Genomic DNA, 15,447 nt, shown 5'->3' with positions numbered 1-15,447 from the left:
ACCTTAGAGACTAACAAATTGATTTGTGCATAAGCTTTCGTGGGCTAAAGCCCACGTCATCAGATGCATACATTGGAAAATACAGTAGGAAGATACATACACACACACACACACACCATGAAAAAATGGGGGTTGCCATACCAACTCTTAACGAGACCAAATGATTAAGACAGGTTATCAGCAGGAGAAAAAGGAAAAACACACAAAAAAACCCCACACACTTTTGTAGTGATAATCAGGATGTTCCATTTCAAACTGTTGACAAGAAGGTGCAAGTAACAGTAGGGGGAAAATTAGCATGGGGAAATAGTTTTTAGTTAGTGTAATGACTCATCCACTCCCAGTCTTTATTCAAGCCTAATTTAATGGTGTCTAGTTTGCAGATTAATTCCAGTTCTGCAGTTTCTCGTTGGAGTCGGTTTTTGAAGTTTTTTTTGGTTGAAGAATTGCCACTTTTAGGTGTGTAATTGAGTGTCCAGGGAGGCTGAAGTGTTCACCAACTGGTTTTTGAATATTATAATACTTGACTTCTGATTTGTGTCCATTTATTCTTTTGCGTAGAGACTGTCCGGTTTGGCCAATGAACATGGCAGAGGGGCATTGCAGGCACGTGATGGTTTATATCATTGGCAGACGTGCAGCTGAACGAGCCTCTGATAGTGTGGCTGATGTGATTAGGTCCTATGATGGTGTCCCTTGAATAGGTATGTGGACAGAGTTAGCAATGGATGATTTAATTGCGGATTGGTCCTGCTTTGAGCAGGGGGTTGGACTAGATGACCTCCTGAGGTCCCTTCCAACCCTGATATTCTATGATTCTATGAATGGATTTTGTTGCAAGGATACGTTCCTGGGTTAGTGGTTCTGTTGTGTGGTTGCTGGTGAGTATTTGCTTCAGGTTGGGGAGCTGTCTGTAAGCGAGGACTGGCCTGTCTCTCAAGATATGTGAGAGTGAGGGATCATCCTTCAGAATAGGTTGTAGATCTTTGATGATGCACTGGAGAGGTTTTATTTGGGGGCTGAAGGTGACAACTAGTGCCATTCTTTTACTTTCTCTGTTGGGCCTGTCCTGCAGTAGGGGACTTCTAAGGACTCTTCTGGCTCTATCAATCTGTTTCTTCACTTCAGCAGGTGGGTACTGTAGTTGTAAGAATGCTTGACAGAGATCTTGTAGGTGTTTGTCTCTGTCTGAGGGGTTGGAGCAAATGCGGTTGTATCGTAGAGCTTGGCTGTAGACAATGGGCCATGTGGTGTGGTCTGGATGAAAGCTGGAGGCATGTAGGTAAGTATAACGGTCAGTAGGTTTCCGGTATAGGGTGGTGTTTACGTGACCATCATTTATTGGCATTGTAGTGTCCAGGAAGTGGATCTCTTGTGTGGACTGGACCAGGCTGAGGTTGATGGTGGGATGGAAATTGTTGAAATCATGATGGAATTCCTCAAGGGCTTCTTTTCCATGGGTCCAGATGATGAAGATGTCATCAATGTAGCGCAAGTAGAGTAGGGGCATTAGGGGACGAGAGCTGAGGAAGCGTTGTTCTAAGTCAGCCATAAAAATGTTGGCATACTGTGGGACCATGCGGGTACTCATAGCAGTGCCTCCAACTTGAAGGTATACATTGTCCCCAAATGTGAAATAGTTGTGGGTGAGGACAAAGTCCAGCCACCAGGTTTGCCATGACAGTATAGGGGATACTGTTCCTGATGGCTTGTAGTCCATCTTTGTGTGGAATGTTGGTGTAGCGCATATATCTCTACCTAAGCTGGAAATTACACCTTCAACTGCAGTGTAGCCATACCCACTGTGGAATGGAATTTTAAATCCATGTAGAGCTGGCTTTCAATTCAGACAAACACCATAACTTTCTAAAAATATATAGAATGATTTGAATTAAAAAAGTCCAGTCTAACACTTCATTCTGAATTACCTTGTTTGTGTGATTTCAGGTCAATTCCTTAGAAATACTGTAATCTTGTGTCTTTGTTGGTTTTAAAAAGCACACATTTTATACCTATACATGTAAACAAATCTAAGTGTTCTAGTATAAGCAATCTCCCAAATGAAGATGGTCATTCAAAGGATGGAAATAAGACTACAACATCCTAAAAGAAAATCTTGGAAGCCACTATATTAGACACTGGTAGGCTCCAAATAGAGCAGAATTCTGTCCTCCTAATGGGAAAAAATTATGCTCAAGTGCAAAATATGGAAAGATGGGGGGTGCCTGAACACTTACGAAATCACAGTTAGGAGTATAATAGAATCTCAGAGTTACAAACACCTTGGGAGTGGAGGTTGTTTATAACTCTGAACAAATCATTATGGTTGTTCTTTCAAAAGTTTACAACTGATCATTGATTTAATTCAGCTTTGAAACTTTACTATGCAGAAGACAAAAGCTGCTTTCCCTTTTTTTAGCAGTTTACGTTTAACACAGTACTATATTTGCTTTTCTTGTTTTTGTTTTGGGGGGAAGGCCGGGGGGCCCTCTGCTGCTGCCTGATTGTGTACTTCCGGTTCCAAATGGGGTGTGTGGTTGACTGGTCAGTTCTGAGGTTCTACTTTATTCTTCATAGAAGAGACTGCAGTTCTAGAAAGAATCCCAAGTTAATATACTAATTAACAGTAGCAGCAGCATATTTGAATCCTAACATTTCTGTAGCATAAACCAGTAGGTGCTCATAATATGAAAGCTCTTTTGGGCAGTTAGCTTGCTTGTTTGACACAGTTTTCCCACAGTATAACCCTAAGTATATCTACACTGCTATGGAGCTTATAGGACATTTCATCTTCTCCTTACCTATGGAAGAGACTAAGTAGTGATGGAGTATGCCACCAAAGAAAAAAAGTTGAACTAAAAAGAAAACTGATTTTTTTAAAAATCCATTACACAAGTGTGCGTTGACAAAAGTACCAAAACGGCTCCATCTATCGGATCAGATATGATTGCATATTTACACAATAATTTGAGACATCTGTATAGAGATTATAAATTCCATAATTACTGACTTAAATCTGAATATTTACTCTTGTTCATAATGCTTCCATTACACTCTCACAAGTATATGAGAGACATTTGATAAGTTGTGTAATGTTGCATCTGCACTGAAGATTTTTTTAAACCTCAGCAATAATGATGCTACAACTGTAATGACAGCACAAGTACAATATTAACTGCAATAACTTTATATGGTTGTTTTTGTAGGAAGATTTTTAACACTACAAAAGCAATCAGCAATGAAATGAAGCCAAACAGGATAACTCAGAAGCTTCAAGAAAGGTAATGCATTCTCTTACATGCCATCTTAAAATGACGCAAAGTACTGAACAGGCATAGAGAGCAAAGTAAATCAGCTGTACAGATTGGCAGAGTAGATCTGAGAATCTTTCACTGCTACTGCTCCTCATCTCTTCTGTAAATTAATACAGAACTCCATCCCAGAAGCTGGAGTCTACATCTAAAACTTAGGCCAAAATAGCTACGTCATTCAGGGCTATGAAAAAAAATTCATACTTAGGTCAATCTAACCCCCACAGTAGACACAGCTAGGTCAATGAAATAATCCTCCTGTAGATTTAGCGATCACATCTCAAGGCAATGGATTTACTACAATTTGGGGGGGAAAAAAAAAGAAAAAAAACACACACCTTCCATCCCTGTATCAAGAGCCTAACTGCAACACTGAAGCTCTGCCACAGTAGCACCTGTAGTTTAGACATACGCTAAGAATTTGACAATTTTTGTAAGCACTGAATTCGCATTTAAGAAAAGTTTTAAGATTTTCCTTAGTCTTTAGGTAGAGAAACCCCAGACTTTCTAGATTCTGCCAAATTAGGCAGAAGTAATATAGAGAGGTGTAAAGTTAAGTTTAAAATATACCACAGTAATAAAGTAACTGAGTAGCAAAAAATAGTGAAATGTTCACTTATGAACAAACGATATTCTCACTTTTCCATCTAAATCCCTGGATGGACAGTAACTCAAAGCAAGAGGTGGGTCAGCACATTGGCAGTTTGCAAACTCAGTTATTAAAGGTCCTATGCACTCCAAAGCTCCAAGTTAAGCACCAGTTATGTGATTCAGATGTTCACCCTACCAAGCCACGTGGATCAGCAACTTTGCCTGTTTGTAGTGCTTTTATAAACCAACAGATTACTAGGAGCCTCATATGGATCAAGCTGTTTTTAACAGTTGAGCTCATATTGCTATCTCAAAACATTAGCTTGAGTCCTAGCTTATTTTGAAGAAGCAGATTAAGAATTATTTCCAAACTTGCATAACTATACAATAGTATACTTACATATCGCTGTATTTTTGAAAGACCTATTAAAAACAAACCCTAACATTAAAAAAAAAACCCTATATATCTAGGCTGTACCAGTCATTTATTTTGCATAGTAACTCATAGTATGTTACAACAACACAGACAGACAACTATGTTGAAACCAAGCTAGTACTTGGTAACAATTAAATCGGGGGGGGGGGGGACACCACCACACACACACACCCCCAAACCCCTTAGTTAATACAGAGTTAAACCTCCCAGCCTGGGTAGACAGATTCATGATAGATGGGCTCAAGCTAGCAGTATAAAAATAGCTGAGTGGACATTGCAGCTCTGGCAGAGACTCGGGCTAGCCACCCAAGCTCAAGTCTGGGAGGCTGGGTGGCCTTGAGCCTAGGTGGCTAGCCCAAATCTCCGCCAGAGCAGCAACATTCACACTGCTTTGCTTAGCATGCTACCTCAAGCTCGCCAGCATTCATGTGCTACTCAGGCTGGGAGACACACTCCCAGCTGCAGTGTAGACATATAGTTCGAGTTAATCAAGACTTATGTCATGCAATACCTTTTAGAGAGAAAATGAAACTATATGTTTAAGAACACCTAACTAATAAAAATTATCAAGTAATAAGCCAAGACATTGTAGTTAGTCCCTGAGATAGTTTGGGACAAATTCTACAGAAGTAAATTACAGTAAATCAAGTCCAGAAGAGACCAAAGAATCCTTATTCTTCCATAAAGTGGACAAGCACAAATATTACGGAAATGTTAATTAGGGGGAATTTGAAAGTATTGACATGTTTCTCAAGAGGTAGCATGGAATAATTTTTGATCCAGAGGCCTCTCATTTGAGTTGCTATTATCACAACCCAATTTAAACCAAGCAAGATAAAAATCAGCAAAAACAAGCTGAGTTCCCTCTAATCTGCACATCCACCTGTTAAGCACCGCACAGGTGCTCAGGGCTGCATAGGGGAGAGATACCTCACCCTGGGTGGCTAAAAATCAATTATTTTAAAATAAAATTTTTAAAAAAAGCTTTTATTTAAAATTGATTTTTTTTGATAAAATGCTTTTTGAGGAAAAAAGCTATCTAAAAATACATTATAGCTCAAAGATAAGGGATTATAAATTCTAATTCTATAGTATGAGACAATATATTCATGTAAAGTTTAAGAAAAGTTTTGTGAATGAGTTCCAATAGTTCATGGACTAGGAACCCAATCTTATGGGTTCCAGGGGCTTCTGTATATATTATTTAGGATAATTTTTCTATCTACCCAATGGGACTCAGTGCTCAGATTAGAAGAAACCATCAGAGATGCTTAGTTTTGCAATTCTCAAACTGTGGATTTGTGTCTCCAGAGATAATGTTCTTGTTAACAGCAAAAGTGTTTTTAATTAAATTAATAAATAAATAAATAGAGGTGAGATGACAGACCCCAACCCTATTGTCCCTCTGCAAATTTGTGTACAGAGTCAATCCCTTACACTCTCTAAAAGAACAAAGTTTCAAAAAGTTCAGTGAATAAAAGATTGTTGGGCGTGGAATAGATCTAGACAAGGAGAAGAAGTCTGGACATACATGTGAGAAGGGAAGGACAGGCAGTAGAAACAAAAGTGAAACTATTTGAGTAGCGTATTCCAGAAGTCTTGAGGTCTTTGAGTGTAGCCTTCATTGATTTGAGATATACCATACCATTCTCTCATAACAAGGGAAACCTATAATGGCAGCAGGCCATAAGAGAGGCCCAGTTTGGGAATATTTTAATGAAGTTCCTCTACTTGTGCATGCGTGCAAAATGCAAAAACAGTGCAACAAAGAAATGCAAGGCCTGGTTGCCCAAATGAAACAACATCATGAGAAGTGTTTCATCTCAGGAGGAAGCTGTGTTGAAGATGATGAAAGGAACGTGTCTGAACATGCAGCATCTTCAGGTTGGTAAACTTTTTTATTTCATACTTCTTTCTTAAGGACACTGCCTATCTTCCGTCTGGACTATTCTTGAATTTTCACATTTGAGCAAAACAAAAAAAAAAAAAATTTATATATTTGGCTCAGATGCAGTTGTGATAAAAAAATAAAATAGGTGAAATAGGCAGATCTTCCTTTTACAATTTCACCTTTAAAGTAGTACCGAGTGTCAATGAACGCAATGAGTAATACTAAAATGAACAGTATGGTAATAATAATTAAATAACTGCATTGACTTATTTTGTTTAGGAGAATCCATCCTCAACATACAGGATTCTGAAGACTCTCCACCTTCAAGATCACCATCATTTTCTACAGTTTCAGTTATCTGCCAATGATAGTGTTTCACTCACATCATGTATGTCATATAGCCAGAGTAGATCACATGGAGCAAAAAGAAAGAAAAATCTCCATCATCCAGAAACAACCATAGATAAATTTGTGATAAGAACCAGCAGATTACACAAAGAGGTAATTGATGAAAAAATTGTCGTTTGTTTATACAACAAACTCTCCTTTCCGTATGATTGAGAACCCACACTTCATTAATGACTGAACCATGTTAAGACCAGGATACAGTCCACCCAACACAGCAGATATTGCAGGCAAATTGCTGGATAAAGTGTATGAAAGAGAAATTGAGCAGTGTGCAAAGGGTCTAGAGGGTAAAATTGTTAACTTGAGTCTTGATGGGTGCAATGTCCACAATGATCCTGTTGTATGTGCTTGTGTGAAAACAGATGAAGGGAATGTCTTCCTTACACAGCCAATTGATACATCGGGAAATGCACACACAACAGAATACTTACAAGTAGCAGCAGTAAAAGCTATAACAAACTGTGAAAAATATTCAAATGTCTAGTACGCAGCCTGGTCACAGACAATGCTGCAAATGTACCCAAGATGAGAAGAAATTTAGAATACGGTGGAAAAAAGAGTCCCAAGCTAACATACAGTTGCAGTGCTCATTTGATGTACCTCCTAGCCAAAGACTTCAGTGGTCCAGAAATAAAGGCTAATGTTGTTGAAATTGCAAAATACTTCTGTAATAACCACTTTGCAGCAGCTGCTCTGAAAAAAGTGGGAGGAACCAAGGTAACTCCCCGACAAGACGTGCAATGGAACTCAGTAGTGGACTCTTTTGAGCACTATATCAAGAACTGGCCTAATCTGGTGACAGTTTGTGAACAAAATAGATGGCACTGTCACAGCCAAAGTTATCCACATTGAGCTTAAGAGAAATGTTGAACACATGCTGCGTACCCTGAAGCCTATTTCTGTAGCCTTGAACAAAATGATACTAAATGATACTTGCGGATGATACTAAACTGGGAGGAGTGGTAGATATGCTGCAGGGCAGGGATAGGATACAGAGGGACCTAGACAAATTGGAGGATTGGGCCAAAAGAAATCTGATGAGGTTCAATAAGGATAAGTGCAGGGTCCTGCACTTAGGACGGAAGAACCCAATGCACAGCTACAGACTAGGGACCGAATGGCTAGGCAGCAGTTCTGCAGAAAAGAACCTAGGGGTGACAGTGGACGAGAAGCTGGATATGAGTCAGCAGTGTGCCCTTGTTGCCAAGAAGGCCAATGGCATTTTGGGATGTAGAAGTAGGGGCATAGCGAGCAGATCGAGGGACGTGATCGTTCCCCTCTATTCGACATTGGTGAGGCCTCATCTGGAGTACTGTGTCCAGTTTTGGGCCCCACACTACATGAAGGATGTGGATAAATTGGAGAGAGTCCAGCGAAGGGCAACAAAAATGATTAGGGGTCTGGAACACATGACTTATGAGGAGAGGCTGAGGGAATTGGGATTGTTTAGTCTGCAGAAGAGAAGAATGAGGGGGGATTTGATAGCTGCTTTCAACTACCTGAAAGGGGGTTCCAGAGAGGATGGTTCTAGACTATTCTCAGTGGTAGAAGACGACAGGACAAGGAGTAATGGTCTCAAGTTGCAGTGGGGGAGGTTTAGGTTGGATATTAGGAAAAACTTTTTCACTAGGAGGGTGGTGAAACACTGGAATGCGTTACCTAGGGAGGTGGTAGAATCTCCTTCCCTAGAAGTTTTTAAGGTCAGGCTTGACAAAGCCCTGCCTGGGATGATTTAATTGGGGATTGGTCCTGCTTTGAGCAGGGGGTTGGACTAGATGATCTCCTGAGGTCCCTTCCAACCCTGATATTCTATGAAATGCAGGGTAATAGCTGTTTTATTGCTGACGCTATTGAAATTTGGAAGGAACTGAGTGAGATCTTAAAAAGAGAAATACGCAATGACAGAGTTAAATTACAAGCATTACAAAAATGAATGGGACAAACAATTTCCAGCTCATTTTCTTGCAAATATTCTTAATACTCGGTACCAGGGTCAAAGCTTAACTGTTGAAGAAGAGGGGCTGGCTTTGACATGGACATCCAATAATCATCCCCCCAGAATGCCAACTATAACAAACTTCAGAGCTATGGGTGAACCATTCAAGAAATATATGTTTGCTGACGATGATTTAAAGAAAGTCACACCAGTGAACTGGTGGAAGTCACTTAATCGCTTGGATTCAGAGACTGTTGAAGTGATAATCTCACTACACAGCAGTAGCTTCTTCACCAGTGTAGAAATAATTTCTTCCTTTGGACTAATTCATTCCAAATTGAGAAATTGTTCGGGACCTGAAAAAGCAGGAAAGCTTGTTTTTCTTTTCCAGATTATGAACAAACAGGAAAATGAAGGTGAAGATGACTGAGTTAGCTGCAGAAGCCAATATTTTAAGTTTCTCATGTTGACCTGGCTGACAGTCTATTTAATTTTTGTTCTTTAAATATTTTAACTAGTGTAGTTAAAAACAATTTTAACAAAAACAAATCTGATTTTAAAATAAAAAAGTTTTAAAAAACTTGAATGTTTAACTAAACTCAAAAATTCATATGCTTCATTTAAATATATGTTTGCTGTGGAAGAAAAAAATCCAGAATACATAACGTTGTTGTTTTAGTTAAATAAAACCATTTAAATGTCCGTTTGGTGATGTTCTCCTCCTAATACAGCATGGCAAGAAAATCCTCCAAATATTAAAGATTAACCTGTTGAATTGGAGATAGATTTATGAAGTCACTGGAAGGTGAACTGCTTCAATTACCTTTGCTAAATGAAATAAACAATCATTCATTGTCTGATAGAGCTTTAAAAATAATCTGAAAAGTTTTCAGAATAAATCACTTTAAAAATGTGTAGTGTGTACCTTCTAAAAATGAAACCTACATCTATCCCTGAATTGTGCAGAATATGTATTAAGGTTATAACAACCAACAAGAATGCGCTTTTATGTAGAAATCCATGATTAAATTGAGTCTTCCTGACAAGTGATTTAAATCAAATCCACCCTGCTCGGGGGCTGGGAGTGTGTGGAGCTGCCCCCAGAATTGCCCCACTTTGGCACTTCAGTGGAAGGGTGGGGGGGAAAACCAGTGCTTGGGGTTTCAGCCCCACAGCGAGGCGACACTGGGGCTCAGTATTTCAGCCCTGCGGCAATGGGGTGCCGGAGCTCAGGCTCTGGGTTTCAGCCACAGTGTCCCGCGGCCCCCCTGAAAGGGCTTGCAGAGCCCTGGGCGGCCACAGACCCCCAGTTGAGAACCACTGCACTACAGTATATACAAAAGGGAAGGCCATCCAAAACCCCCAATTCTTTGACATCTGCCTAGAACTCAAATTGCCAAAACTAAATCCCAAAAAAGGAAACTAACCCCCCACCCCCAAAAGCCATAAATTATTTTAAAAGGTAACTGTTTCAGTAACTAAATACTATAAATCAACATTATGTATCAAAACCGGTGATACAAGGTTGCCAGAACGGTTTCAAAATGAGATAATCCGGCTGAAAGCTTGAGTCTGAGCTCATATATCCCAATAAACCTAGTATCAGAATCACTTTCCAAGAACAATCAAGATATGCAGTTAGACATACCAATAGAAGTTACTTTCTAGAATAGAGACTGATGAAGATGATTGAGGAAGGAAGAACAACCAAAGAAAGTATATTTGATTAGTTCAGACAGACAATGATATTAAATAGTTATGTCATTTCTAGGTAGCATTTTTGTCACATGTATAGTTATATTGGTCAACTACCCAGTTTTCACTGTTATTGTATGAATATTGTACCCTCCCAAGCCCTTAAAATCTTTGTCACAGGCTTCAAGACTTGTAATCCTAGTGATTTAGTTTTTTATTTTTATTTACATATTTTTGATGAAAAAGAAAAGGAAGTCTTGAAAAATATCAGTCCATATTAGAGGTGTCAGTGAAATAATCTATGAGCCTGTGTCCAACATAAACATAGCTTTCAAAAATTTGGAGTTATTCTAGCAACAGGATCCAACACTGAAAAAGGACTCACCCACCCTGCCCCCCATGTCACCTCCAAAGCTATTATTCAAAAAGAGTAGTAACCACCCATGCAGCCACTACAGAAAAGCTGCAGGCACATACTCCAATAAAATCAGGTGAGGCATGTTACTGCAGTCTTTTAAATCAAGTAAACCAGCCAGAGAATCCTCAAACTCACTCTCTCTGTGCCCCAACAAGAACACTTTTAAACCCAACATCTTCCACAGCAGCGTACGGGAAGGGAACAGATTCAGCAAACACAAAAATAAATTCAATAGTTTACAGGGAGTGGGAGAGGAAACAAAGCCACTGGACTCTATGCCTCCTACATTCTTAGAGACTTAAAAGACCAGAAGGTCACCCCCTAACTAATGCAGAAGATATTCAAACTCAAGTAGCCCCCATAATGAAGCCACACTGCTGAGTCCTAGGAGATGTGATTAAGACATCACCTAAATAACTGCAAGCACCTTTAAGCAGAATGTTACAGAGTTCATTTTCCCCAGATTTTGACATAACATCAAGGCACATGAAACTCTTGTGAGGATCCCACTTGGACTGCTAGCGGCTGCCCAGCTATGGGCCATGATCAAAAGTTATTGATATAGAAATATAAGCCACCCCAACACATAAAATGAGGCAGTGAATGGGTATGAAGAAGAGTTGTTAGTTTAAATCAGCAAGATGAACATGGTCTCAGCCCTCAAATGCTAGGAAACCATACAGATTAACTTTGGCCTCAAGTTGGTCCAGCCACCAAAGGAACGCTTACTAGTAACTGCTGCCAAAAAAAAAAAATGAGAAAATGCACATGTATATCTGAGTTGAGTGATATTTGTTTTTACTACCCAGAGAATCTAAAACTGTCCTCAGAAAGGAGGGATTTGCTCTTCCAGTATACAAGAGTACATCAGACAGCATGTATACCAAAACCAGGATATTGATCAGACCCAGTAGGGTAATTCTTGCACTCAGAGAAGTATTCCTCTCAGGCACCTTATGGTGCAATAGAGACCGCTCCTTTAGAAGGCAGATACACTAAAATAAAGGGGCAAGAATGCAAGACAGGTATTTTCCTCCCTTCCACAAATTCTCTTTGTAGATACTCCCTGCCACTCTGGCCTCGAACATAAACAGACTTCACCTCCTATCTCACTAACAGATTCTCCAATAACAGTAGATATTCCAACCTGTAAAGAAAGAAAATTCTGCACAGATTTCTAGAACTCTTATTCAGTTTTCCACCTGAGTCTCACTCAGCATTCACGCGGGTGGAATCTAAGCATATTAGAATGCTGAAGGAAAGGCATCCCTTTCCACTGCATGCATCCGATGAAGTGAGCTATAGCTCATGAAAGCTTATGCTCAAATAAATTTGTTAGTCTCTAAGGTGCCACAAGTACTCCTTTTCTTTTTGCAGATACAGACTAACATGGCTGCTACTCTGAAACCTCTCCAAGAGAACATTCTTCAGCAGTACATTTGCCAGTAGCAAAAGAGGAAGGGTGTCCACCTTATAATAAACCTTTGTGATCTGAACTTTTATATAGCCTACAGTTCCTTAAAGAGACAGGAAATCTGCTAGTTAAGATTCCCTGCAGGAGAACAGTATATCAGAAGGATGCCTACCTGACAGCCCACATAACTTTCTTTGGGAAGCCAGCTGTGACAATTCAGACAAGACTCCCCATTTTCTGCCATCACACAGAGGAAATAAGTGGAAAGCCTCTCAACAGGAAAATGAATTATACTAGTAATTCTCAACCTTTTCCATGCTATGACATACTTTTCTATAACTTTATACTTTTGCACCCTGTGCAATAGTTAGGTTAACTTAACCCCCCACTGTAGATGCAGCTAGGCTGACAGAAGAATTCTTCCATTAAACCTAGCTACCCCCCCAGACAGGAGGATGTACTATATATCAATAGAAAAAAACCCTCCATGAGGCAGGAAGTGTCTACACTACCACGCTACAGTGGCACAGCTACACCACTGTAGCTGTACTACTGTAGTTTAGACATGGCCACAGCTGATACTGGGAAAAAAAAAAAAGTGCTTTTGCTGGTATAGCTTACACCATTTCACTGACCAAAATAAGCTATACCAGCTAAAGCACTTTTATACTAGCATTATTAAGTCTATACTATGACTTTTGCTGGTACAGAATTATCTCAAGAAGAGACATATCCCTAACCAACCTGTACCAGCAAAAGTTTCTAGCGTACACCTGGTCCAAGAGCCATTAAGATTGCCTGTGCATCAGCACATCATCGATGCTCACCTGCTTACTTGTCACTTACTTCACCACGGCTACTTGTTCTTGCCTTTAAGGACATGTATAATTTAGCTTCTGCCTACCTTTTTGCTGGTCTCTTTCACATAATCCCACCCCTTTTCACTCTGCTTAATTTACACAAACATCCTCTGCATACTCTTCTCTCCCCACAGCCCCATATGTCTGGAATCCCTTCTTTACTCCATCTCACAGAAGAAGAAGAAAAAAGAAAACACCAGGCAGTCTCCTTACTGAGAAATCCTCAAGTCTACTACTAGCAAGCTCTGTGCCCAGGAAGCGCTGTCTTTCTGCTTCCTCTCCAGGTCACGTTCACAAGCCCCCCTCCTGGTTTTCTGTCTCCAGTATTGTAGCCCAATACATTTGCAACCTACAAAGCTTCTCAATCCATATGGTTTAGCACTAACCTGTGCCACTGTAGAACTTGTAGTGTAGACATATCCTAAGAAAAAGTTGTGTTAACTCCTGTTAGCTAATATGTAGTGACTGATATGAGCCTCATGTTAATCACTACATATTAGCTAACAGGAGTTAAGAACATCTTTTTTCTTAATTGAAGAAGACGAGGCCATAGAAAAGTGATGCACTTTTTTTATGCTGAACTCTTACGGGGGAGATATTAAACCAATTTCTTAAACCGAAGCGGACCTGCAACACAAATGACAGGATCCAGAGAAAATACAACATTCATAGACCTCTGAACCATATCAAGTTATTGACACTGTTGTAATACCATGAGAAACAGGTAGGTATATCAACAGCAAATTAGCACATCACTGATTCTAACACGTTAATGACTAAAGTTAGTTCTTAAGGAGTAAGGAAAAATACCTGAACAGTCTTGAGTAAAACAAAATAAAGATGTCCAAGTTTCTTTTGGCAATCAGAATACTACATAGGTTGGAAACCACACATCCCTCCTCTTTTGATACTAAGAATATATTACTATGCAGCACCTACTTAGAGAAGGCATTAAAAAGGGACATCAGAATAAGGACAGAGAGGCTTATTAATAAAACCCTGAATTTGAGTCATCTAAAAGGGAGGGAGGGGTAAAGAGAGAGGAAATTACAACTATGGAGCCACATGTATTTTTCAGTAGCACAGGAAGTAAGGGAACACATGTCTGCCTCCCTTCACCACCAAGCATGAAAGGAAATGAACCAAATCAATGTAGTTTAATCCTTCCCTCACAGATATTGGCGAGACACACCTGATTGGGAATCATATCCACCTGACCGGAGTATAAGGCTGTGCAACATGAGAACAAGAGGAAAAATAAAAATCTTTAGCTACCATGTGTGCACACTTCCCTTCTCGCCCCCCGGCAGAGGGGCAGCAGCCGCCTTAAGAAAAGGGAAGAGCGGATCACCCCTTGCCCGCCCAACGGGTACATTAGCCCAGCCATGGTTTCACCAAAGTGAAGGATGGGAACTACTGAGCCTGTTCCTTACCCTCTCTCTTATACAAGAGCATGGGCTGCAGGGGCCTGAAGCGGGTATTACAGAGACAAGGCTGGAACAAAGGAACCAGCCTCCCCCGTCCCACGCCGCCGTCCGCACCAAAGCCAGCGGGGAGCACAGGGGAGGGAGCAGCCTGCCACACACGGCGCAGGCAGAGCTACGGGAGGGGGGCATCGGCTGCCAGCCGAGAGCCCCCCAGCGCGCACACGCGCACCAGTTGCGCCGGCCGCGGAGCCGGGGCGGGCTGAGGCCAGGAGGGCACCGCGCGAACGCGCAGCCCCGGGGCGCGGGGGGGGGTTGGCACTTGTGCGCGAGGAGCCCTCACCCCACGGCCGTTACCGGCAAGGGGGGGAGGGGAAGAGGGAAGCGATTCTGCAGCCTCAGGCACGCGGGTACCCGGCGGCGCCGCTTCCGTGTTCCTGCCCGGCGGCTGCGGGGGTGGGGGGGGGCAACAACATCTTCCCCGGCCGGCCGGCCGTTGCTGACAAAGGGCCGGGCCCGCGCCCCCTCCCCAGCCGGGCCGGCTGCTCTGCTCACACAAAGCGGGCAGGGCTCGGCGCGTGGCGTTACCGTGGTGAGTAGCGGTCTCATCTGCTCGCCCGCCCGCTCCTCCTCCATGGCGCCCCGGCGGCGCCCGCCCGCACGCGCGCCCACCCGCCCGCCGGCAGAGAGGAGCGCGCGGAAAGGGGCTCGCTGTGGGCGACCGAGCCAGACGAAGGAAGCGCCGCTGCCGAGCCCAGGACGAGGCTACATTAATCCTCCGCCACACGCTCGCTCCCCCCCCCCCCCCGCCTCGCTGCTCCAGCAGAGCCCCGCCCCGCCAATCCGATTGGCAGCGTCTCCAGCTAATCGGAGCGAGAAGGCAGCTCCGCCCCCCTGTCCCAAAGCAACAGGAGGAGGAGGAGGAGAAGACGACGACGACCCAGGCCACGGGCAGGCGGGGACCTACCGACCTCTCCTGAGGAGAGAGCTCAGCTCCCAGGTCAGGGCCCCTTCTCCCCTCCCCCGCTGAAAGCCATTCACAGCGGAGAAGCAGCGGCACAAA

The 15,447-nt window shown here is 42.1% G+C and overlaps 1 protein-coding gene across 3 annotated transcripts in view; it reads right to left on the bottom strand.

Moving 5' to 3' along the window:
* SLC4A7 (solute carrier family 4 member 7) overlaps window positions 1-15,145 on the bottom strand; it is a 160,151-nt gene extending 145,006 nt beyond the window's left edge. The window contains exon 1 of one of the 3 annotated variants that reach the window (XM_084619519.1): window positions 14,973-15,145. In XM_084619519.1, coding sequence (XP_084475645.1) covers window positions 14,973-15,020 — 48 coding nt within the window. In that variant the 5' untranslated portion in view covers window positions 15,021-15,145. The remainder of the gene's footprint in view (window positions 1-14,972) is intronic. The other 2 variants (XM_084619516.1, XM_084619518.1) reach the window with 2 other exon arrangements.
* Between the last annotated feature and the right edge of the window lie 302 nt (window positions 15,146-15,447).

The sequence above is a fragment of the Lepidochelys olivacea genome, assembly GCF_965140295.1.
Source record: "Lepidochelys olivacea isolate rLepOli2 genome assembly, chromosome: 2".
NCBI lineage: Eukaryota > Metazoa > Chordata > Testudines > Cheloniidae > Lepidochelys > Lepidochelys olivacea.
This window is presented reverse-complemented; position numbering and strand designations above follow the sequence as displayed.